General features: G+C 54.6%; 1 protein-coding gene across 1 annotated transcript; it reads right to left on the reverse strand.

Moving 5' to 3' along the window:
- Positions 1–5,977: 5,977 nt before the first annotated feature.
- Positions 5,978–20,548, reverse strand: ACVRL1 (activin A receptor like type 1). The gene is made up of 11 exons (XM_052641411.1): positions 20,518–20,548; positions 19,842–20,033; positions 15,080–15,148; positions 14,285–14,533; positions 13,888–14,099; positions 13,536–13,635; positions 13,031–13,177; positions 12,472–12,747; positions 11,554–11,751; positions 8,655–8,785; positions 5,978–7,435 (listed from the first exon to the last, which is right to left on the reverse strand). The coding sequence occupies exons 3-11, from the start codon at positions 15,141–15,143 to the stop codon at positions 7,301–7,303; spliced, it is 1,512 nt and encodes a 503-aa protein (XP_052497371.1). The 5' UTR covers positions 15,144–15,148; positions 19,842–20,033; positions 20,518–20,548; the 3' UTR covers positions 5,978–7,300.
- Positions 20,549–21,161: the final 613 nt, after the last annotated feature.

Raw genomic sequence — 21,161 nt, forward strand, 5'->3', positions numbered from 1 at the left:
CCCTGGAAAAAAACCCACTATACCCTTTAGTTATCGTCTTCACCAAATTTTGATGACATCTTTATCACATATCAGTTCTCGAGTATATATGGATCTTTTCTGAGCCCTTAATTATGTTCCACTTGTCCATTTGTCTGTGTGTCCATCGTCTGGTACTATACTATTTCCATTACTATGGCTTGTCATGTTTTATTATCTGCTACAGCAAGTCTCCACTCTTCACACTATTTTAAAACTGGCTTGGCCAAATTCATATATCGTTTGACCTAGGCACTTCACTTTTTAGAATTTATCCTACGGGTATGTTTGAATGAAGCAAAATGATACACAAACAAGTTTAGTCATTGCGGCTTTGTTTGCTGTAGCCCTAAATTGGAAACAACCAAAACTTCCAATATGGGGGACTGGTTTAATTTTGGCACATTCAAACAGCAGAATACCACGCTGTTTTTAAAAAGAAGAAGAGGAAGGCAAAGAGGAAAAAGAAGGAGAAGGAGAAAAAAGAAGAAAGAATCTGAAAGCTCTCTGCTGGATATGGAAAGATCTTCAAGGCATATTATTAAGTTAAAAAAAAACCAAGGAGTTTCATAGTGTATATAATGTTACTTTTGTATAAAGATGGGAAAGGACAAGGATCCATATTCAAATTCACTTAAATCCATATAGAGAAACTTTGGAGAGACGGAAGCGTAAGAAACTAAAACCAGTCATTTCTTTGGGGTTCAAGGAACTTGGGCAGATGGGCAACAAGGATGAGAAGGAGACATTTCACTGTCATTTCAATTTTGTTTCCTAACAATGTGAATATATAACCTATGCAAAAAGTAATCTAAGATAAGGGAATACTGACTTAGCTCTTCATGAGTTTATATTTTTCCCTATACAATTTAGAATACATTTATTGAATTACAAAAAAAAAAAATTCCAACTAGAATCTGGACTTGGATAAAACCCTTGGCACCACACTGTTTCTCCCCTCACAGGTCAGAATTACACTGACAGCTTTGAGGGCCTGAAGCCAAGAGAAAGCCCTGGTCAGGTGTAACCAGGACTGGAAACAATTCCGAATTCAGGAGAAAGACCTTAAGTTGTAGACGGCTGTTGGTTTTCTTTTAAACACTGGCCATTTAGAGCCATGTGTTTCACTCCTTTACTTTGGCCTAACTGTTCTAGCAAGAAACGATCTCTCTGGGGGGAAAGGAAGAAGTATGGAGTACGAATCTTTAAAACACCCTTGTCCATGATCCATGACTACTTGCATTAGTGAGGACAAAGCCTCCTCAACCGCCTGGTGGCAGGTCATCTTAACTGCAGGCGGAGCGCTTGAGAAAAGGGCCTTTGTTGAGCTGAGCTTACAAAGCCAAACCCAGGAAGGGCAGTCGGACCCACTTTGCAAACTTATTTGTTTTCTTTTTCTAAACATCAGTCCAGCTTCTTGTCCCGAAGGATTCCAAATTAGAAGAGTCAAAATTAATGAGATTTTCCAGTAATGAGCCCGAGACCAAAATGATGGAAAATCCACTAATTATAGACTATGCAGCCACCTAAGCACGACTTGGATCCAGGCCTCTGGGGGGAGGAGGAGAAGGGAAGAGTGAAGGTCGTAGATGCAACCTGTGCCTGACAGTCCTTCCTTCCTGCTGCCACTGCCCTTTTCCCTGGACTTGGGGGCCTTGCAGCACCCAGAGCTTCCTGCCTCTGAACTCCTACCGCCTCCCCGCAATCCACGCCCCCCAGGTCAAACAAGGCCCTGCTTCTAAGGGCTCTGTGAGGCTAAATTCCTGGAAACTGCAAATCAGGGCCCATAGTGGAGGTGGGGGGCCTGTTTTCGCCTTAGTTCTGGGAAGCAGTGGGGGAGGAGTGCTGGAAGAAGGAGGAAGGGTAGAAAAGGCAGACAAAAATGCCCATTATACCCATGCCCTGTCAATTTCCTTTTTTCATCTCTTTATCAGTGTTTGTTGACTGAGCTTCTTATCAACAGGAAACGCCTGCCTAAGGGGACGAGGCAGGTCCAGGGGGACTGGGCGCCGGGGGTCAGGAACTCTGGGTGGTATGGTGCTGCTGTCCAGCCTGCCTGACTGAGCGACCTCATGACTCCCAGGACCCAGCAAGTCTCCCAGGCTCCTTGCCTTGGCATCTGGTGAATCCTTAGGTGTCCACAGTAAGACAGTACAGCAGACAGGCCCTGATCATAGCCTAGGTGGGGCTTCAGCCCTTACCCTCTGTGACATGAGAATTGCCCTTGCACTTAAAACCCACCAACCCCCCTCTTTCCTAGCTGAGAGGCCAAGGGACCTGCCAAGGTCAATAGACGTCTTAGTAAGTCACCCCAACTGGCCCTTCTATTCTGTTTGCCTTGCGCCCTCAGAGAATGGTGCCCGTTCTGGGCATGTAGGCCTGGGACAATTAGGTGCTTGGCACAGACTTCTAGAGGAAGGAGAGGAAGGGGACTCTGGCACTGAGTGACCTCCTACTGTGTGCCAGGTGTTTTGTAAACACTGATCATCAGACTAGCTTACTGGCCTCCCAGATGGGGTTCCCAGGAGAGGGACAGAATGAGGGTCAGATTTTATAGGAGGCTAAGATGAAATCTTACTGATGAAAATAAATGTCCAAGAGGGATAGCTGGGCCAAGCCAAGCTTTATGGTGGCTGAGAGGAACAGGTTTATCTAGATGTCTTCCTTCAAACTGGCAGAAGACTAAATCGAGGGTATGGGAACTGGCTGTTCTGGTAGAAGAGGTGGGAGCAGTTTGTGCAGAACAGAGCATGAGCCAGCCACCTTGTTTCCCGTTCCTTGCCTCTGCCTATCGGCTGCCCTTGAAAAGCTCCACACTGCTTTGGGTGGTGGTGGTAACAAAGGAAATGCCAGTGTGCCTTTTGCCCTGCCCCTGTGTCTCCCCGGACAACCCGTCTGCCCCCCACCCTGCCACTGGCTCCTGCAGTCGGGGATCTAGGTCAGTAAGAGTGGGTGGGTGAGAAAGAACAGAGAAGAGACTCATCCAGACGTGACACCCCGCAGGGCAGCAGTGGCAACACTTTAACCTGAAAGCTGCCTGAAAATAGACTGTGTGTCTATGACATTATGCAAATCGTATGCAAAGTCAAGAAGCCCTCTGTCTCTATTTCTAGCAAACTGAATATGGTCCTGGTGGAAGCAGCTCATTCCAAGAGTCGCCCACCCACAGTGACGGCTGCACAGTCAGCATCCGTCCCCCCTCTGGACATGCACCCCTCCACACCACCCCCAGGGCTGAATAGACATGGAGATTTGCTGCCTCTTGGTCTGTTAATCTTGATGTGAGTGAAGCTCTGGAGGAAGAAGTGCCACCCTCTGTGAGGGCAGATGTAGCCAGGACTGAGGGAGAATGGTGACTTCGAGAGTAGGGAGAGCTGGGTACCACAAGGGCTTGGCAAAGGAAGTTGTGGTCATCAAAGCACATGCTCCAGGAAACAAGCTTCACTCTCATTTGGGCATGTTATAGACACTATCACCCCTGAGGGAGCATTCTTATCACTTAGATGATCCCCTCCCTCTTTATATAGGTAAGGAAATTAGAGCCTGGGGTCCTCCCAGGAAAGCAGGACAAAACTGAGAAAAAGTTGATGGAGTTTCTTCTTTCAAAGGCAGGCAGGTTCCCTGAGGCTCTACATGGAGGCAGGGGCTTGGATGCCATGACCTTCTAACTCTGGAGGGCAATGGGCCAGTTCTTCTTTCCCAGATTGCAGCCTGTCTTGTGATTTTTTTTCCGCAATATACTCACTGCATTTCTGTCCATAGTCAACGGTTATGTGGACATCAAGGTGGGATGTAAGGATCAGGGTCTGGCAGGGACAGGAGGGGAAAAGAACGCTCTCATTTTCTCCTTTTCCAAGCTGGTTTAAAAGGTCCTCTGGGAAAGAGCGCACTGTCCGCTGTGGGGGTCCATGGACAAAGGCTTCTGGAGTCAGCAGCAGGCTCCAGGCATGAGCCACCTTGCGGGCTGCTAGGAGGAGGGGAGGTCCTCCGTGGTAAAAGAGAGGTCATCTTTTGGTAAGGGTACCCCAGTTCTGTGATTCCCTAAGGGAGCCTCTACTGCAAAGGCACAGATTTCCTAGGCTGGGCAGTCAAATGGAAGAGTCACCTCTTGGCTTCTTCCAGTACCTGCCTCCCCTATGGCATGTCCCCACCCTCAATTTCGGGGGTGGGGAGAGGTGCTTTCTGAGGCCTCCCTGGACGCCAAGGTGGGTCCCGAGGATGGCGGTCACTTTCCCATCCTGGGGATGAGGAGTGACTCCTGGGAAGGGAGGGGTGGGCATTTAAAGAGGGAATTGAAAACAACGAATTCAGGCGGGCGTGTCCAAGCTGCCTCTGAGTGAAGACGCAGCTCCTTTCTAGATGTGGTTTTCGGGGGACAGTCCCTACAGAACAGAAGCATGGGTAAGCGCACGCACACTGCGGCCTGGGCGCGGCATTAAGAAGATCGCAAGCAGGGAAGGGCTCGCAGCCCCAAACGCGGGACGGGGAGGGAGGCGGCTGCTGGGTCGCCCTTTGGCCAGCAGAGGGCGTGCGGAGGCGCCGCGAGAGGGCTGCTCCCAGGCGGCGGTGGGAATAGAGATTTGGGCGGCAGCTTGGCGTTCAAGCAGCCTCCTCCAGCAACTTTGACTTCTCTCTGCAGGGCAGAGCCCAGGCAGGATACCCTGGGACCATCTCCTTCTGCATGCCCTGTTGTTCCCTCGGCGAACCAGAGGAAACCAGAGGCACCGACCTGGGAAGACTTAGCCAGAGCTCCGGACTCAACCATGCTTTATTGAGGACCTACTATATGCTAAGCGGCTTCCATGATAGCTCAGTTGGTAAAGAATCTGCCTGCAATGCAGGAGACCCCAGTTCGGTTCCTGGGTCGGGAAGATCTGCTGGAGAAGGGACAGGCTACCCACTCCAGTATTCTTGGGCTTCAGCTGGTAAAGAATCTGCCTGCAATGCGGGAGACCTGGTTCCATTCCTGGGTTGGTAAGATCTCCTGGAGAAGGGAATGACTACCCACTCCAGTATTCTGGCCTGGAGAATACCATGGACTGTAGAGTCCATGGAGTCGCAAACAGTAGGACATGACTGAGCGACTTTCACTCACTCATGTGCTAAGCAGGAGTTAAGTGCTCCCACAAACAGTACCTCCAGGCTGAGAGACTGTAATATTGAGCCTGGGACACCCTCCTGAACTCAGCAGCATTATGCCGACTTCTTTCACCAATGTCTCCAACTCTGGCCCCTTCTCTCAACCCTCCCCTATCACTTGGCCTCCTGCCTCAGACTTTCTCTTCTTAGGGATTTTCCAGCCTTTGGTCAGTCTCTGGCTTGGAGCCTAAGGAGACGTTTTGCCCCCAAAGTCCAGTAGAGAGAAAATCCTTCATGGGGATTCCTGGTCTAGGTGGGTTTCAGTGACCCAGAAGACATGACTCTGCCAGGAAGCAAAGTGCCCTGCGATGTTGTGGGAGCCTGGCAGGTTCGTGCAGCTTTCTGTTTCACCCAGTTTCACTTCCTGCTTCTCCTCTGGGCCTTGCACAATGCTGGGAGGCAGCCTGGGAAAGTGCTGCTCTGATGGTGGAAGAACACTCGAGAAGCTGACCAGGGAGGCTGTGCTGGGGCGTTTCCAGCAGGAGGGGAGGAGGCTGTTTCCTTCACCTCCTGTGGAGAACTGAGGGTCCTTCTCCATGCCGTGCCGTGGCCGAGGGATGCGAGACCAGGTCTTCCCAAGTTTGGGGCTGTCATGGTCCCTAACCTGAGCCCCGAGCCTCACCCCCCAACCCTCAGGCCCTACCTCCAACCCAACTGCCCTCCACCCGTCCACCCACTGAGGGCTCGGGTAACCTCCTCAGCGCATGGACATACACCCTGGAACACCCAAAATTTGTCATTTCCAAATGCTGAACTTTCCATGTGTTTCTCTACAGCCATCAGGTTCTTCCTAGACACATATACTCGGGGTCTGGCCAAACATGTTGGACTAGGAAGGCCACACAGGGGCCCGTGGGGGAAGAATCTGGAGGTTTGTTGGCTACAGCCAGATTTCTTCTGAGCCTTGGATGCCCTGCAGGAAGCTCCCTCGGACCCTCTCAGCCCTGGGGGGAGAAGGTGAAGCCACAGAGCAGGTGAGTGGCTGATTCGCCTGCCGACGGCCCAGGGCTGTCTGAGTCCAAGGACGGCCAGAGGCATGGGTTAAGACAGGAACTGGGGCTTGCAGAATCAGACCAGGAAACATTTCAGATACTCTTGGCCTCAGATAAAGTTATTTTCAAATTTCCATCTTGAGGCAAATTGCCAGGGGCTGGGGCATAAGGAGTACAAGGCACTGATGAACAGAGTTCTGACACAGGCTGATATTTCAAAGAACTTTAGAGCTGAAAAAACTTCTAAGGACATCAGGAGGAAACCTTTCGATATAGAGATGAAGAAACAAAGGTCCTGGTACAGGGAGGACCTCCTTTTTGTCACAGAGAGCAAGCACCCAGACCAGACTCTGGGTCTCCTGACTCCCAGATGGGCCTTTCCCAGGCCACGCTTGGCCCCAACATCCTCTCATTTATTCTGGAAGTCTTGGGCCTTGCCCATCTGACCTGCCACTTCTCCACTGGCCACACCCACAGTAAGACTCCTTGGGTTTCATATCACAATAATTCAGCTAGGAAGGGGTGGGGGAGGGGCCGAGGATCAGGCTCCACCTCTGCAGGACAGAGGCAGCGGGGGTGTGGGGGGTCATGTCTAGGAGACAGGGGCCCAAGGTGGCCTAGAGCTGAAATACAAACCCACAGAGAAAAGCTGATGGGCCCTGGGTGTCTGGGGCTTGGGCCAGAGGCTGAAGCCTGGCAGGGCAGGGTGTCTGCTGAAGGCTGGACGGGGCTCTGGGCCACCCTGGCAGCTCCAGTGGGGCAGTGGGGTTGACAGAGGGCAGGGGGTAAAGTGCAGGTCCAGGCTCTGGGCCCAGGACGGTTCCCTGGCTTGACCACTGTGGCTCTGGGATCTCTTGCATCCTGTCCTGAGGGTGGTAGGGGGTGCGTCCAGGGCATGGCGGGTAGGGAGGGAGCCAGGCGGCAGAGAGCCTGCTGCCTGGAGCAGGCCAGACAGTGGGGGATCGGGTTTCAGCCCAGCTGTATTTTTGGCTGGATGGGCTGGGGGCCGAGTTGGACAGGCACAGCTGCCCATAGAGGGGCACCCCCTCTCCGGCACACACACTCACAGAACGTCTACTCAGGCAGGCTGCCATCCACCAGCCACCCCACAGACACTGCAGGCAGAGAGGAGTCAGGCTTCAGCCCCATGGCTAGGGAATAGCTTTGGGCTTCTGGAGACCATTGCTGAGTTTCTGTAGGGTCTTCTTGATCCGCAGCGCAGTGAGGCGGGCAGAAGGGTTGGGGTACCAGCACTCCCGCATCATCTGAGCCAGGCCTGAGAGGACCTGGGGGGAGGGAGAGTGAAGGGGAGGAGAGGAAGTAGAGATATGGGTCAGGGACCGTGGAAAGGAAGAGGCAAGGAGGATGCCCAAGCGGACAGAAAAGTCAAGAAGAGGGAAACGAGAGTGTCGAAAATGAGAGGAGAGACAGCAGTGGTGAAAGGGAGATACCGGGAACAGGGCAAGGATGAGAAAAGAAAGACAAAAATGGAAGAGGAAGGGAATGGAGAAAGGTAGGCAGGATGGAAAGAAGATGAACTCAGGCCTTCATGGACACCCTCCGGTGAGTACCCCCACTCTCACTCCACCCAGACCCAACAGAGGGGAGACCTGCAGGCCTTGGAGCTCTCAAATCCCCCCTCTGAGGCCAGACCCCACTGCAGAAGGCAGTGGCTCCCAGTACCTCCATCAACCCTGGCCTGGTCCAGTGGACACTGGGAGATTGGGTGGTAGGTGCTGCCCTCAAAATGCATGTGTCCAAGAAGCTCAGTGGTCGCAGAGTGAGCCAGCCTCACCTCTGCCTTGGAACTGAAGCCAGTTCCTGGCAGGGACTGTATCTGTGTGTGCATAGGAGTGGCTTTTTGTGGCTCTGTAAATGTACTTGGGTCTGTGTATATATACATGTATACACATGTCAGTGTTCAGTCATTCATTCCATAAACATTGGTTGAGTACCTAGTGTGTGCCAGGCACTGTGACAGGGAACAAGGAGAAAAGTGCCAAGAGAGACAAAAGGTCTTTTTCTCTGTCTTCATGGGGCCAACAGTCTGGTATATATATGCATGTGTGTGTACCTGTGTGTACATGTGTGTGTACCTGTGAGTGTGTGCATGTGCGTGTCCCTGTGAGTATGTACATGTGTGTGTGTGTTTGTACAGAAGTGTGCATATGCCTATATTTGCCTATATATATGTATGTGTGCATTCTATACAAAGTATGTGGAGTGCTTTGAGAAAAAAGAACAACTAACTTCACAGCAAAAAATAGCAGAGAACCTCTGTCTTTGCAGGCAAGGTGAAACATTCTAAAAAAATCCCAGAATAACTGGAGGGTCTCTGGAGGTCCACAGGCAGGAATGTGGGAGGGAGTACCCAGAGAGGTCCCCCGGGATCTCTCCCCTAGAGCCTACCCAGGGGAAGCAGAGGCCAGACATGAGTTCCTCAGCCTAGAAACCCCAGTGCTGAGCCACCACCCCACACCATCCCAGCACCCCCAGGGGCCTCACCGGGTCTGCAGCCAGCCGGTTGGGGATGGTGGGGGTCTGCTGGTCAACACACACCACCTTCTTCATGTCCTCAAAGCTGGGGTCATTGGGCACCACATCATAGAAGGGTGGCCGGTAGTCCTCCACGATGCCTGGGGATGTAGGACAGTGGGACAGTCACTTGGGACCACAAACACGTCCCATACCACCCAGAAGTGAGCCTTGCCCACACTCAGTCCCAGGGTCCAGGAAACCAGCTGCCTGCCCATGCTACCTCTGAGAGGGACACCATAATATAATAAATATATTTATAAACAATAATTACCACCATTTATCTTACACTTACCAAATATGCCAGGCATTGTGCTATAAAATGCACAATCCTGTTAGTCTTCACAGCAACCTGACCACCCATTTTACAGATGAAGAAACTGATGCTCAGAGAAGTTGAGCCCAAGGTTACACAGCTTGTAATGGCAGAGTCAAGACTTAAACACATTGCATTCATAGGACAGATCTTGTTCCAGTCTTTCCACAGCTGCCTCTCACCCAGGGTCTGGGTGCTGCTTCCAGGCCCCAGCTATCAGAGATGCCCCAAAATAGCTAATGTTTACTGAGCAATTACTATGCGGCAGGCACTGTCCTAACCGTATGGCATTAGATCCTCACAAAACAACCCTATCAGATGAGGAAGACTATTAGCTCCACTTTATAAGCAATGAGGGGGCTCCCAAGTCACACTAGTGGTAAAGAACACATCTGCCAGTGCAGGAGGCTAAAGAGACTCGGGTTCTGTCCCTGGGTCAGGACGATCCCCTGGAGGAGGGCGTGGGAACCCACTCCAGTATTCTTGCCTGGAGAACCCCACGGACAGAGGAGCCCGGCAGGCTACAGTCCATGGAGTCGCAAAGAGCCGGACAGGACTGAAGCAACTTAGCACACACACACACACACACTGAAATTCAGGCCAGATTCAGGCCAGAGAGGTTAAGAAGCTTGTCTAAAATCACACAGATAGTAAGTGACAGAGCTAGGAGTTAAGCCCAGGAAGTCTTACCAAAGCCCATGCTCTTGACCTCCAAGCTACACTTGAGGGAGGGGGGCAGACTGCTGGGTAAGGATGTAGAATGAGGAGAAGGGGAAGAAAACACATCTTCGAAGGGAAGGAGATTTACCCAGGTCCAGATCACATCCACTCACTCTCAGGGGTGGCACAGGCCTCTGCTGACCCCCTCAGCCAGCAGTACCCCCTCCCCTCATCATCCCAAGTGTACCATCCTGAGCAGGATCTTTCTGAAGATGATGCTGGTGGAGCGGCAGTCACTGAGGCAGAAGAGGCCAGACCCCAGAAAAGCACCTTAGGCCCCACCCTTCTTCCAGCCCGAGGCTGGGGGCTGCAGCCACACACAACAGCCACAGCCTCAGGAGAGCCTGAGCCAGCTGTGCTCCCCGTGGCGGGCGTCCAGGCCGGCCCCCGTGCTGCTTGAGCCCTAATCAGTGCTGCGCAGAGGCCTGAGCGTGTCTAATGGGCCTTTAATCAGCGCCGGGGCTGACACCAGATTACAGTGTTTATAATGTGCCGCGAATCTGTGTGGAGCTGACAGAGCTTCCCTCCTCCCCAGGAGTCTGCAATCAGCCTCCTCTTCAGCCCAGGCTGGTCCAGCCTTCCTTTCCTGCCTGTGGCTGGGTCCAAGGGGCCTTGCTTGCTTCCAGGTGCCCCCTTTACCAGCCCCAGCCTCTGGAGTTTGTGTCTGAAGCTGAGCCCAGCAAGAGGGTGGTCCTCAACCTGTCAAGACTCCTGGCAGCCCCTCTCCGTGGACAGCCTCCACAAAGACTGACCAGCCTCCCTACCTGGTCCAGAGCACCACCCAGCACCCATCCACCCCAGGACTGGGAGGGCACCAGCCACAGGGCAGGCCCTCTCTGGGACCGTGAAGAATGAGCTCCCTGTGCCTGCTCCTCTCCGAGCTTCGGTTCTCTGTAGCACCCGTGGTAATAATGAGGCAGGAGGGACTTCCTTGGTGGTTCAGTGGTTAAGACTCCACTCTCAGTGCAGGGGGCACTGGTTCGATCTCTGGTCAGGGAACTAAGATACTGCATGCCGCACGGTGCAGCGAAAAATAGTAATAATAACAGTAAGGCATCAATAAGCAGGAAGTGCAGGCACTATTACATCCTGCATTTCTGTGGGAACAAGGACCAAAGAGGTGGAAGTAGCACAGTAATAAAGAGCACTGGTCCTGAGAGTCAAAGTGCCTGGTTTCAGACCCCAGTGCTGCCGCTAGCCAGCTGTGATTCTGTGCCTCAGTCCCCTCACCTGTAAAATGGGGGTGCTGCTCTGTCACGTATTTGTCATTACAACAATTGCCACCAATATTTACTGAACTCCACAACAGTTCCAGATACTGCCCTGATTACCTTATTTGGATTATCTCAACAGCTGGAAATTATTTTTCTTCTCGTTTTACAAATGAGGAAACTGAGGCACAGAAAAGTAAAGTACTTCGCACATGGCAAAAATCAGGCACTGAACTTAGTCTGATTTCCCTCCGTTGCTCTTAACCACTAAAGCATACCACCTCCCTGCCAACACAGGACAATTCAGTAGGATAATACATGTATACAGCATGACATCTGGCACATACTGAAACTCAATAAATGTTAGCTGCTATTAATATTTCTGTTGTTACCAATTACCCGAGATTTCGCAGCCAGAATCAGACTCAGATGAACCTGCAAAGGTCGCTCAGCTGAGCCAGCTGGTGAGTGACAGGAAAGGGAATTTGGAAGGCCTGACCACAAGCCCCTCAGGCCACGGGCCCGCCGGAGACAGGAAGCCCCGCCTCCCACCTGTCTGCCTGGGTATCCTCCTGCCCTGTTCCCCTGTCCCACCCTGTGCAGGGGCGTGCCGGAGGCTCACCGTTGACAATGGTCCGGCGGGTGATCTCCCACAGCACCAGGCCAAAGGCCCAGATGTCCGTCCACTTGTAGGATTCGAAGCAGTCGGTTCGGATCTGCTCTTCCAGCACCTCAGGGGCCATGTACCGCTTGGTGCCCACTCGCGGGTTGTTGCCAATGTCCAGGTAATCACTACCCTGGGAGTGCATCACAGCCAGGCCTGTGGGCACCGGGCCTGTCACTGCCGCTGCTCACCCGGGCCCACAGACAGGGCGGCCCTGGGGAGGCTGGAATCCCGGCATGAGGTGAGAGGGCGACAGACGGCAGGACACAGAGGGGCCAGCAACTGGAGCCTGCCCTGAGCTGGGCTGGGAGCCAGCAGCCACAGGGAGAATAAGTGTCCCTGTCATACTTGGCCTGCATGGCGCTCTCTAGGCGCAGGAATCCGGTGAGATGCGAGTAGGCAAGGCAGGCATATATTTCAGAACTGAATCCCAGCGCACAGTGACAGCGAGCAATGTGCTCAGCAAAGCCGGGATGAGAACCCAGGTTGCTGGCTCCCTGCCCCTTTCTCCCCACACCTGGAGCCTGGCTGAAGTGGTGGAAGGAGTCTGGGCTTGAAAATACTGTTAAGGCCGCTGGTGGGGTGTGGGGTTCTTGTGGAGGTGAGACGAGAACACACAGACACACACGCCTGTAAGTTTTAAAGTGCCAATCAGTGTACACACACACACATACACACAGGAGGTGAGATGAGAACATACACACGTCTGTAAGCTTTAAAGCGCCAGTGTGTATACACACACCCCCAGACCCCTGTGAGTCTTAATTCCGCCAGTCAGGCCACTGAAGCCAGGCATCCAAACAGGCAAAGGCAGAACCGTGGAGAGGGCAGGCGCTCGGACTCCACGCCTGTCAGAGGCCCACCCTCCGCGCTCACCCAGGTCGGCGATGCAGCACTGCAGGTTGCTCTTGACCAGCACGTTGCGGCTCTTGAGGTCGCGGTGGGCGATGGCCGGTTTGCCCTGAGTGCCGAAGATCTCCACGTGCAGGTGCGCCAGGCCGCAGGCTGCGGACACGGCTAGCTTCAGGGCCAGCTGAGGCTCCAGCGTCTGCCTCTGCAGAAAGTCGTAGAGCGAGCCGTGCTCGTGGTAGTGCGTGATGAGCCACAGCTGCGTGCTCGAGTTGCGGGAAGTCATGTCCGAGGCAATAAAGCCTGTGGGCGGAGGATCAGGTGGTTCACCGTGGGGCTAGGGATGAAGGAGGCTGGCCCGGTCAGGGTCGGGGCTGGGGAGACAGGATGGAGAGGTCAGGGCAAAGCTGGGAATGGGGTGGAGGCTGGTCTGGCTTAGGGCAGAGAGGAAGCTGGAGTCAGAAGCTGGGGCCGAGCGCAGCTGGGAGTCCTTCAAGGTTAGGTCGGTGTCCAGAGGCCGGGTGATGGGGCAGGGCGACGAGAACCCCGGGCCGGGCCCAGCGCTCCCTGCCCCATGCCCGCTTGCCTAGGACGTTGTCGTGTCTGAGCAGCACTGTATTGTAGATCTCAGTCTCCCGGAACCAGGACTGCTCATCTCTGGAAGAGAAGATCTTGACGGCTACGCTCTCACCATGCCACAGGCCCCGCCACACCTCGCCGTAGCGGCCCTTTCCTGATCCAGCAACCAGAGAGGAGGGAGGGGGTCACATACTGAACACACAGAGCCCTTGGGCACAGTCACCCTCAGAAGAGGCCCCCCTCCGATTGCTGCCCTGGCTCCGACTGCAGAATCTCTGAAGATTCTGTTTAACTGAATTCAGACCCACGCACCTCTGGCAGGCCACCTCCATTTGCCTCTTGTTCCACCCCAGCTCCTGGCCAAGGATCAGGCACTGCCCCATCTCCAACCCCCTCCCTGACTGGCAGAATTCCTGTTCTGACCCAGGCCTGGGCCCACCTATGACTCCCTCACCCCTCCAAGCTCAGTGGGAGCACTTGGTCCCCATCCCCTGAGCTCACCCACTGCTCACCCACACACTCCACCAGGGCGACCTGTCGAGCCACTGTCCTCTGCACCAGGAACGGGAGCCCTGAGCCACTGCCCGTGGTACAGCTACTGTCCAGGAGGTCCTGGGAGTACCGAGAGGCCACTGAGGGGCAGGCCCCACCCACCAAACCCATTTCCCTGTCCTCAGCCTGGGCCCCACTGCCTCATCTTGCCACACTTCTCACTCACAAACCCCTCCCGCCCAGTGCCAGCCAAATCTGAGTGCCCGCTTCGTGCCTTTCTCAGCCACCTGCCACTCTGTGCCCCCTCTGACTCTGTGGCTCCTGTCTACCACCCCCCACCACCCGGTGTCCCAGGTTCCCCCAGGCCCGCACCCCCAACATGCTGTCCCCCTGCTCAGATGGCTTCAGGATGAGGCTGGACTCGCCCAGCTCACTGTTCGCGCCCCGCTGCTTCTCCTTCCTCCGCCGGACATGCCACAGGCCCAGGGCACCCAGGACTACAAGCACTAGCAAGGCCAGCACGGGGCCCAGGATCAGAGGCAGCTGGCCATCTCCTTGCGGCTGCTCCGGAGGAGTCTGGGTGGCTGGCGGAAGAGGGATACTGAGGCCCAGCTTCCACCAGGCCGGATGCCCCCCACCTTCCGCTCTGCCAGTCAGACCCCGGGGCCCTGCCTCCCCCACCCCCCAGGCCAGAGCCTGAGAGGCAAGCAGGGCAGGGAGGGCAGAGTCAGAGAAGCCCAGGAGGGGTTTCCTGGGCAGCCGGACGTACCTTCTAGCACCAGGGACACGTTGTGGTTGCAGAGGGGGCTGTAGCAGCAGTAGTGGTTGACGAACTCCGTGGGGCGTGCCCTACAGACCTCTGGGTGCATGTTCCCGCAGCCCCGGTATTCCCGGAGGTGTCCGTCCTCCCACACCAGCACAACTGTACACCAGGACCCCTGGCAGGTAGGCCCCTTGCAATGTGGGTTCTCACACGTGCAGGTCACCAGTGGGCCCCGAGAGGGTTTCAAGGGGTCACCTGAGGGACACACTAGAAGCTCAGCCACTCTGGGCCCAGCTCTCCAGGAGGAGCCTAACCCCTAAGTCTGCCCAACTGCCCCCTCCCTTCTGAGCTCTCAAACCAGCCCTTTGAGGTCCCAGTCCTTTAGTTCCATCCTCAGCCTTCCCTCTAGTGACATATCCCCACCAGGGGCAGCTGCCACCGTGAGAACCAGGCTTCTCTCCCTTCCTTGATCCTTGGACCTCTCCTCCAAGTTCCAGGAGCAGCAGGCCCCCAGCCCCAATGCTGAGAGCTCTACCAGGCCCCTCTGCCAACAGCCCCACTGTCTGAATCCCCATACACATGTTCCCACCCTGGAGTCTGAAAGAGCTCCAGCCTGTTGGTTTGGATCAAGAAGCTAGCACAGGAGGGTTAGGGTAGCTGAGAGCTCAGTCTCACTGAACCCTGTCTCCCCAGTCCCTCTCCTCCCAGCTCCTCAGACTCAGCCCAACAAGAGCTGAGCCCAGACAGCCCTTTATTTGTCCCCTCAGGCCCCTGTTCCCTACCTGCTTCCCCAGTACTCACCCTGGGTCAGGCCCAAGGCCATCAGTAGCATCAGAAGCCTTCTCCTGGGAAGGTTCAAGGTCATGATCCCTGGAGAGGAGAAGGGGTGCAATAACATCTATGAAATGTGATTACCCTCAGTGTTTTCAGCCACTGACTGTGGGTCCCTCCCACCCAGAGGAAATTGCTGGGAGATTTTTTTTTGTGGGGGGGGCAGGCAGGGAGGCCTCCTCCCTGCGTCTGGCTTTGGGGCGGGGCCTGCAGGGGAAGTCCTGGTTCACTTCCCCATGGAAACCATCCTGTTAGGGGTAAAGGGTGGGGAGCCATGTTTAAGTGAGTGAGAGCTTGGGGGACTCCCAGCTGTCCTGCCGCTGAGTGCAGACTGGAGGGCGCAGAGAGCGTGGGGCTGGGGTGGAAGGAGCATCTCTTCAGCAGTACCCCACCCCGTCTGTCCCTGTCCCTTGCCCACCCCTTCCCAGCCTCCACCCCTGCCCACCCCTTTCCCAGTGCCCCCCCACCACCCCAGGCCTGGCTGCCTCAAACATAAACAGGCTCCTGTCTTCACTTCCTGCCATTCAGGGTCCCGCCAAGCTGGGAACAGGAATCAAGATTGTTTAGATTGGGGTCTGGATAGAACAGGCAGGAGTCACGCACAGCAGGGAGCTCAGGACATGGTCTCAGGGCAGGCTGGAGTCGCTACAGGGTCTGCAGGAGCCACCTGGGGCTGGGACACCCCCATGACGGAATCCTCATACACCCTGTGGATCACAGAGCCCAGTTCCTTATTTCAGAGAAGATGGGGGTCAAGGCTCAGCCAGGAGAGGAGGCTTGTCCAAGGTCAAATGGGGTTCAGTGGCAGCGGTAGGGGTACAACCCAGGTGTCCAGATGCCCAGTCCAGTGCTGCTTCTACTCCTTCTCCCAATCTGGGGTGCCAGCCCATGTCTGAGGTTGTATCAGCCACACCAAGCCTGGACAGTGCCAGGCCGCACTGTCTCTAAGGAACCTCCCTGCACCCTCATTAGACTAAACGATGTCCTCTCTGAGCCACTCCCCTGCTTCTCTCTGTCCTTGAGGTCCTGGGAAAGAGTGGGGGTAGGGCCAGTGATGTGGAAGGGAAGTGAAACATACTTAGACATTGAATGTTTGACCTTCTGTTGTTGGTTAAGATTGAATTTTTCCAAAAGTTTGGTGGGGATTATTAGGGGAGTAATTCTGGTCTATGACAGTCCCATCTCAAGTCCCAGACCAGCTAGTGCTTCAGAAGTGACCTCCATCTTCATCTCTCAAAGGCTTAGAATGAAAAGATTAGGGCTGAGGCTGCAGCAAAAAGGACTGAGATCAGACAGCAAGAAGAACTTTCTGAATGGTGGAGAGTAGCAGATGTGTGCCTGGGGACAGAATGCCCAGGTAGGGGTAGCAGACATGAGGAAAGAGAACTGTCTTCTGGTGTAACATGGTAAGGCTGGAGGGCTGGACATAGGGCCATATAGGCTGCAGAAGGCCCCTAGTCTAAGAATGATGCCAAATGAAGATCCATGATGCTGAGACTCTGAGGGCAGGATGACTGGGGGGTGGGGGGTGCTTCGTGGGCCTCGCTGGCTGGTGGCAGCTCTGGTCTTCCTGCCTGGGCTTCCTCTGCCCCAGAGGCCCAGGGCTGGGGGAGGAAACGGAGCCCTGGTCTGCTGCAGCTGTGTCCCCAGCCTCTGCCTGACCTCCTGTCTCATGCCCCTCCCACAATACAGTGGGGACTCTGGCAAACACTCTGCAGTGGGACTGGTGGCCGGAGAAGGAACCCCAGACAAGCTGGCTTTGCTCACTGGGGTAAGGGCGGGAATCCATCCTTGGCAGTCTTTGCTCAGAAAGCAGCTGAAGGAGAGGGGATGAAGCAAGTAGGAAAAAGTGGGTAACAATAAGGATGATAGCCTGCATCCTTCTAGAATCCTCTCCCCATGCTTTCTCTTCTCTGTGCTCCGGTGCATCCTCTCACTACACTATTAAGCAGCAGAATCATCTCAAGTGCTTCATTAGAAATGCACTCTTTTTGGTCTCACTCCTGCTCCAGATTCTGGTTCAGTCCACTGGGACCAGTAAGAAACATGCATTAAAAAAAAATTTCCCCAGGGAATTCAGATCAGTTTGTGTGGGTACCACACTTTGAACTGGGTCCTATTCAACTCCACGCTGGAGTGGAGTACAGAGGGCAGGGATTCTAATTCCCATCCAGGGACCTCTCCCCAAACTGCTTCCACGGGAGAAGGGACAGAAAAGGCTAAACACTGGAGCCAAGGACTTGGAGATGCTGCAGAGAGAGGGTGGGGTATGGGCTTTGTTCAGGCCATCTCCAGCCTCTGGGGCCCAAGAACAGTGCAGGGAGGGCTTGGCAGCATTTGCAGAATCTGCCTCTGGTCTAAAACTGGGAATGCAGTGAAGGAAAGCTGTGACTGTCCAATTTTTTACTGGGCTCAGAGTAAGATTCAGTACAGGAGGGTGCTGAGTCCAGATCAGTCCCAACTCAGAGCTGACCCGGCATAATGTGCCCTGACACCTGACTCCAGCACAGACAGACTCCTGGGGACTGGTAGACTCCTTTCCCACCTAACAAAACTTCTTGAATGATCTCCTGCTGACAGAAGCATCACAGTTTTTAGCCAGAAATCACAAATGCTAGACTAACTTCAAACATTAACTTATCCACTGTGAAATTCTTAGTAATGAGTTAGCCTTCTCTGAGTACTGCTTATGTGCTAAGTACTGAACTTTGATGGATGATCTCATTTAATCCTCACGACAATCTAATAGGGAAACGGAAGCTGGGGGATGTTAGGTTTCTTGCCCAGAATCACCATGTGTGTCTTGATCGACTTAAATTGCTGGTAATACATCCTCACTTGGTCATTTAATTTCTGCAGTTGCTTGGTGTTAGATCGGTCCCTCAAAGGAGGAAAAAGAGCAAGTGGGGGTTGTATTAACAGACTACAACTGTCATCGCCTGGCACCCAACATGCGTTTGTCTAGAAATCATCTATGTGCCATAGCCTTAGTCTTAGGTGGGGAGAACCAGAGGAAGGGTGTGCTTAGAAAGTGGAGGTCAGTTTCCTTCTTCCCAGCACACCTGAGGGATTGATTTAATGAGCTCCCATCAGTAGCAGTTTCTCAGCACAGCAGTACTGTCCTGGGGCTCCAAGGGCCTTTCTCTGTACATCAACAGGTCTTACCCACACAGCAGAGGACCAGACTGAACTGCTCATGCTGGGTGGCCCCTTACCATCACAAAGCACTTTCCTCTGCATCACTTCATTAACCCTTCACAGTACTGGACTGGGATGGAGCATCAGGTAGGGAGTTTAGGATCTCAGACGGAATGCAAAGGCAGCACAGTGTAGGACAGGGGTCAGGTTGTCGTCTCTGGATCATATAGACCCAGGTTCAAATCCTGCTTCTACCACTTAGGGCTGTGAGAGTTAGGGCAAGTTCCTTAAACTTTCCGAAGCTTAAGATCCCCTATAAAAAATGAGAATAATACCAGTGCTCAATTCAAGACTTTCCTGGTGGTCCAGCGTTTAAGAATCTGCCTTGCAATGGAGGGGACACAGATTCAATCCCTGGTCTGGGAACTAAGATCCCACATGCCTCTGAACAACTAAGTCCGCTCACCACAGCTGCTGAGCCCACGGGCTCTGGAGCCCACGACAACGAGTTCACGTGCCTCAGTGAAAAGATCCCATGTGCCACAATTAAGACCCAACATAGGCAAATAAATAACATAAAAAATTATAATAGTGCTCATTTCATAGGTACAAGTGTACTAAGTGGTACACCATAAGCACTTAACAAAAGTTACTAAAAACCCAACTATCCGTGGAGCTTTGGACAAATGACTCACATCTGAATCTCTTTCCTCTTCTATAGGATGGACATAATAACACCTCTTGTTCTAGGTTGCGGCCAGGATTACTTGACAAAAATGTATCATACCTAAGTGTGCACATAGTAAGTACTCAATAAATAGAGGCTGTTTTTAACCACCTGATAGGATGAAAGGACAAATAAACAGTCAGAGGTCAGGGATGTCAGACAGACGTTGACTTAGCCAGAAGCTGCCCATATAGAGAGGGTGAGAGCTACTGTCCACTATCCCCCTGTCCTTAGAAAAGAAAAGAGAGGGTGAGTGACCAGTTCACAGGTTGTCATAACAGCACTGGGCCCGGGGGCAGACTGAAAATCTGGGGCCCCAGACTGGAGGAAGAGTGGGATTCCCTTTGACTTGGATCCTGAAAGAAGTCCATGGCATGGGGGCTATGTGACCATACAGGGCTGGAGGTGAGGTTTGAGGGAAGGGGCCAGAGTGTCAGATTCCTGTAGCAAGACCCGCAAGGGCTGCTCTGGGAAAGATGGGCCTCATGGAGGGGCTCGACAGCGCTGGAAGTGGACACCCACCCCCAGGTCAAGCCGGGAGCCTGGAAGGACATGTGACCCCCTTCTCCATTAGTGAAGCAGGGTGGGTATCCTTCTGCCCATTTTATGGATGAGGATGGGAAAACAGCGAAGCTAAGGGGCCCCAGGAACAAAGTTTTCTGAATCCCAGTTCAGGTTCAATCCAATCCGCTGTAGTCTTAGGTGGGGTGATGGGCAGATGTTCGCGGAGGGCGAGGGGCAGCTTGCCCTACGAGGAGCTGGGACTGACCCTACAGCCACCTCTCTGAGGGTCTCTCTGGGATCTGCCGTGGCAAAGGGCCCATTGGGGTGGGGGTCAGCTGCCCCCCTCACCGGACTTCGACTCACCTCTGGGCCTGCCTTGCGGTCGGCGGGGCGCGGACGTGCAGCGGGCGGCCTCCTCCCCTCCCCGGCGGCGGCCGCGGTCACACGACGGGCGCTGGACAGCGGGCCGGGGTCCGAGGTCCGGGCGCGGCCCCAGGCGGGGCTGGGGCCGGGGAGGGGCTCGCTCGGCGCGGCTGGCGCAGCGGACTCCGGGGACTGGGAAAGGGGCCGGAGCAAAAATGTTTCTTATTCCAGCGTCTTCCTGCCTGGCCCGGCTCCACCACTCCCTCCTAATAAACCGTTTCCTATTGCCCAGCTAGCCGACGGCCGCCCGCTCGCCCCTAGCCAGGGCTCAGAGCCGGACCCTCCCTTGCGCGCAGCAGCAGACCCCTAGGGCGGCCTCCCCCTCGGCTGCCCCTGCCGGGGGATCAAGGCCGCGCCCCCGCCTCCAGCCTCCCACATCCGCCTCCCCGAGGGGGCGGGCCTTGGCCTTGGGCTGCAGGGGGTCTCGTGGGGTCCAGGCCCAGAGCCATCCGGGCCACAGCCTGGATGCGAGGCACCCTCCGTCGACCGGCCTGGGGAGGGGTGGAGTTGGAGGCTCCCCTCCCGCCTGGAGCCGCTGAGGGATGCCGGCGAACCCCTGACGAGAAGGAGGCACCGAGGGAAGGACATGCGGGGAGGGCAGATGGACAGAAGTTACCTGTCTTCCCACCCACAACTCCGGATCCTCGGCGTGCCTACGAGGCTCAGCAGCAAGGGCAGACTTTGGGGCTAGCAGCCTGAAATATTTTGGCTCCGCCCTCTGTCCCCCTCCCTCCGAGATTCCCTACATCGTCCAACTCCTTCAGCCTCCTCCCCGGGGCCCCTTCACCCCCTCTTATTCCCTCCCCTCTTCCGCAGCCTCTATCTGCGCAGCGCTCAGCGCAGGGCAAACAGGCCCAGAAGCGGCAGCTGTGGGTCAGTGGTGACGGGTCTGAGTCCTTTCGGCGGCAGCGCAGCTCAGTGACAGGGACGCCTCTTCCCACCAGGGGCGACCAGAATGGAGTGAGAGGCCTTGGACTGCCCCCTTCTAGGCTGGCCCTTCACCCCACCAAATGGACCTCTAGATGTGGGGAGCCCCAGCTCCCTGGGGACATTGCAGGGACAAGGTGGAAAAGATGCGTTGGGGAGGGGAGTAGAATGGCTTCTCCCAGAGAGAGAAGCAAACCCTTCCTCCTAATGGCCTTCCCGGGGATCAGACCAACCGCTGTGAGCACCTTGAAGGCAGCACTCCACTTTATCCCTGTGCTGTGCCTAGTTGCTCAGTCATGTCTGATTCTTTGCCACCCCCTAGACTGCACCCTC

Source organism: Budorcas taxicolor, chromosome 5 (genome assembly GCF_023091745.1).
Source record: "Budorcas taxicolor isolate Tak-1 chromosome 5, Takin1.1, whole genome shotgun sequence".
Classification (NCBI taxonomy): Eukaryota; Metazoa; Chordata; class Mammalia; order Artiodactyla; family Bovidae; genus Budorcas; species Budorcas taxicolor.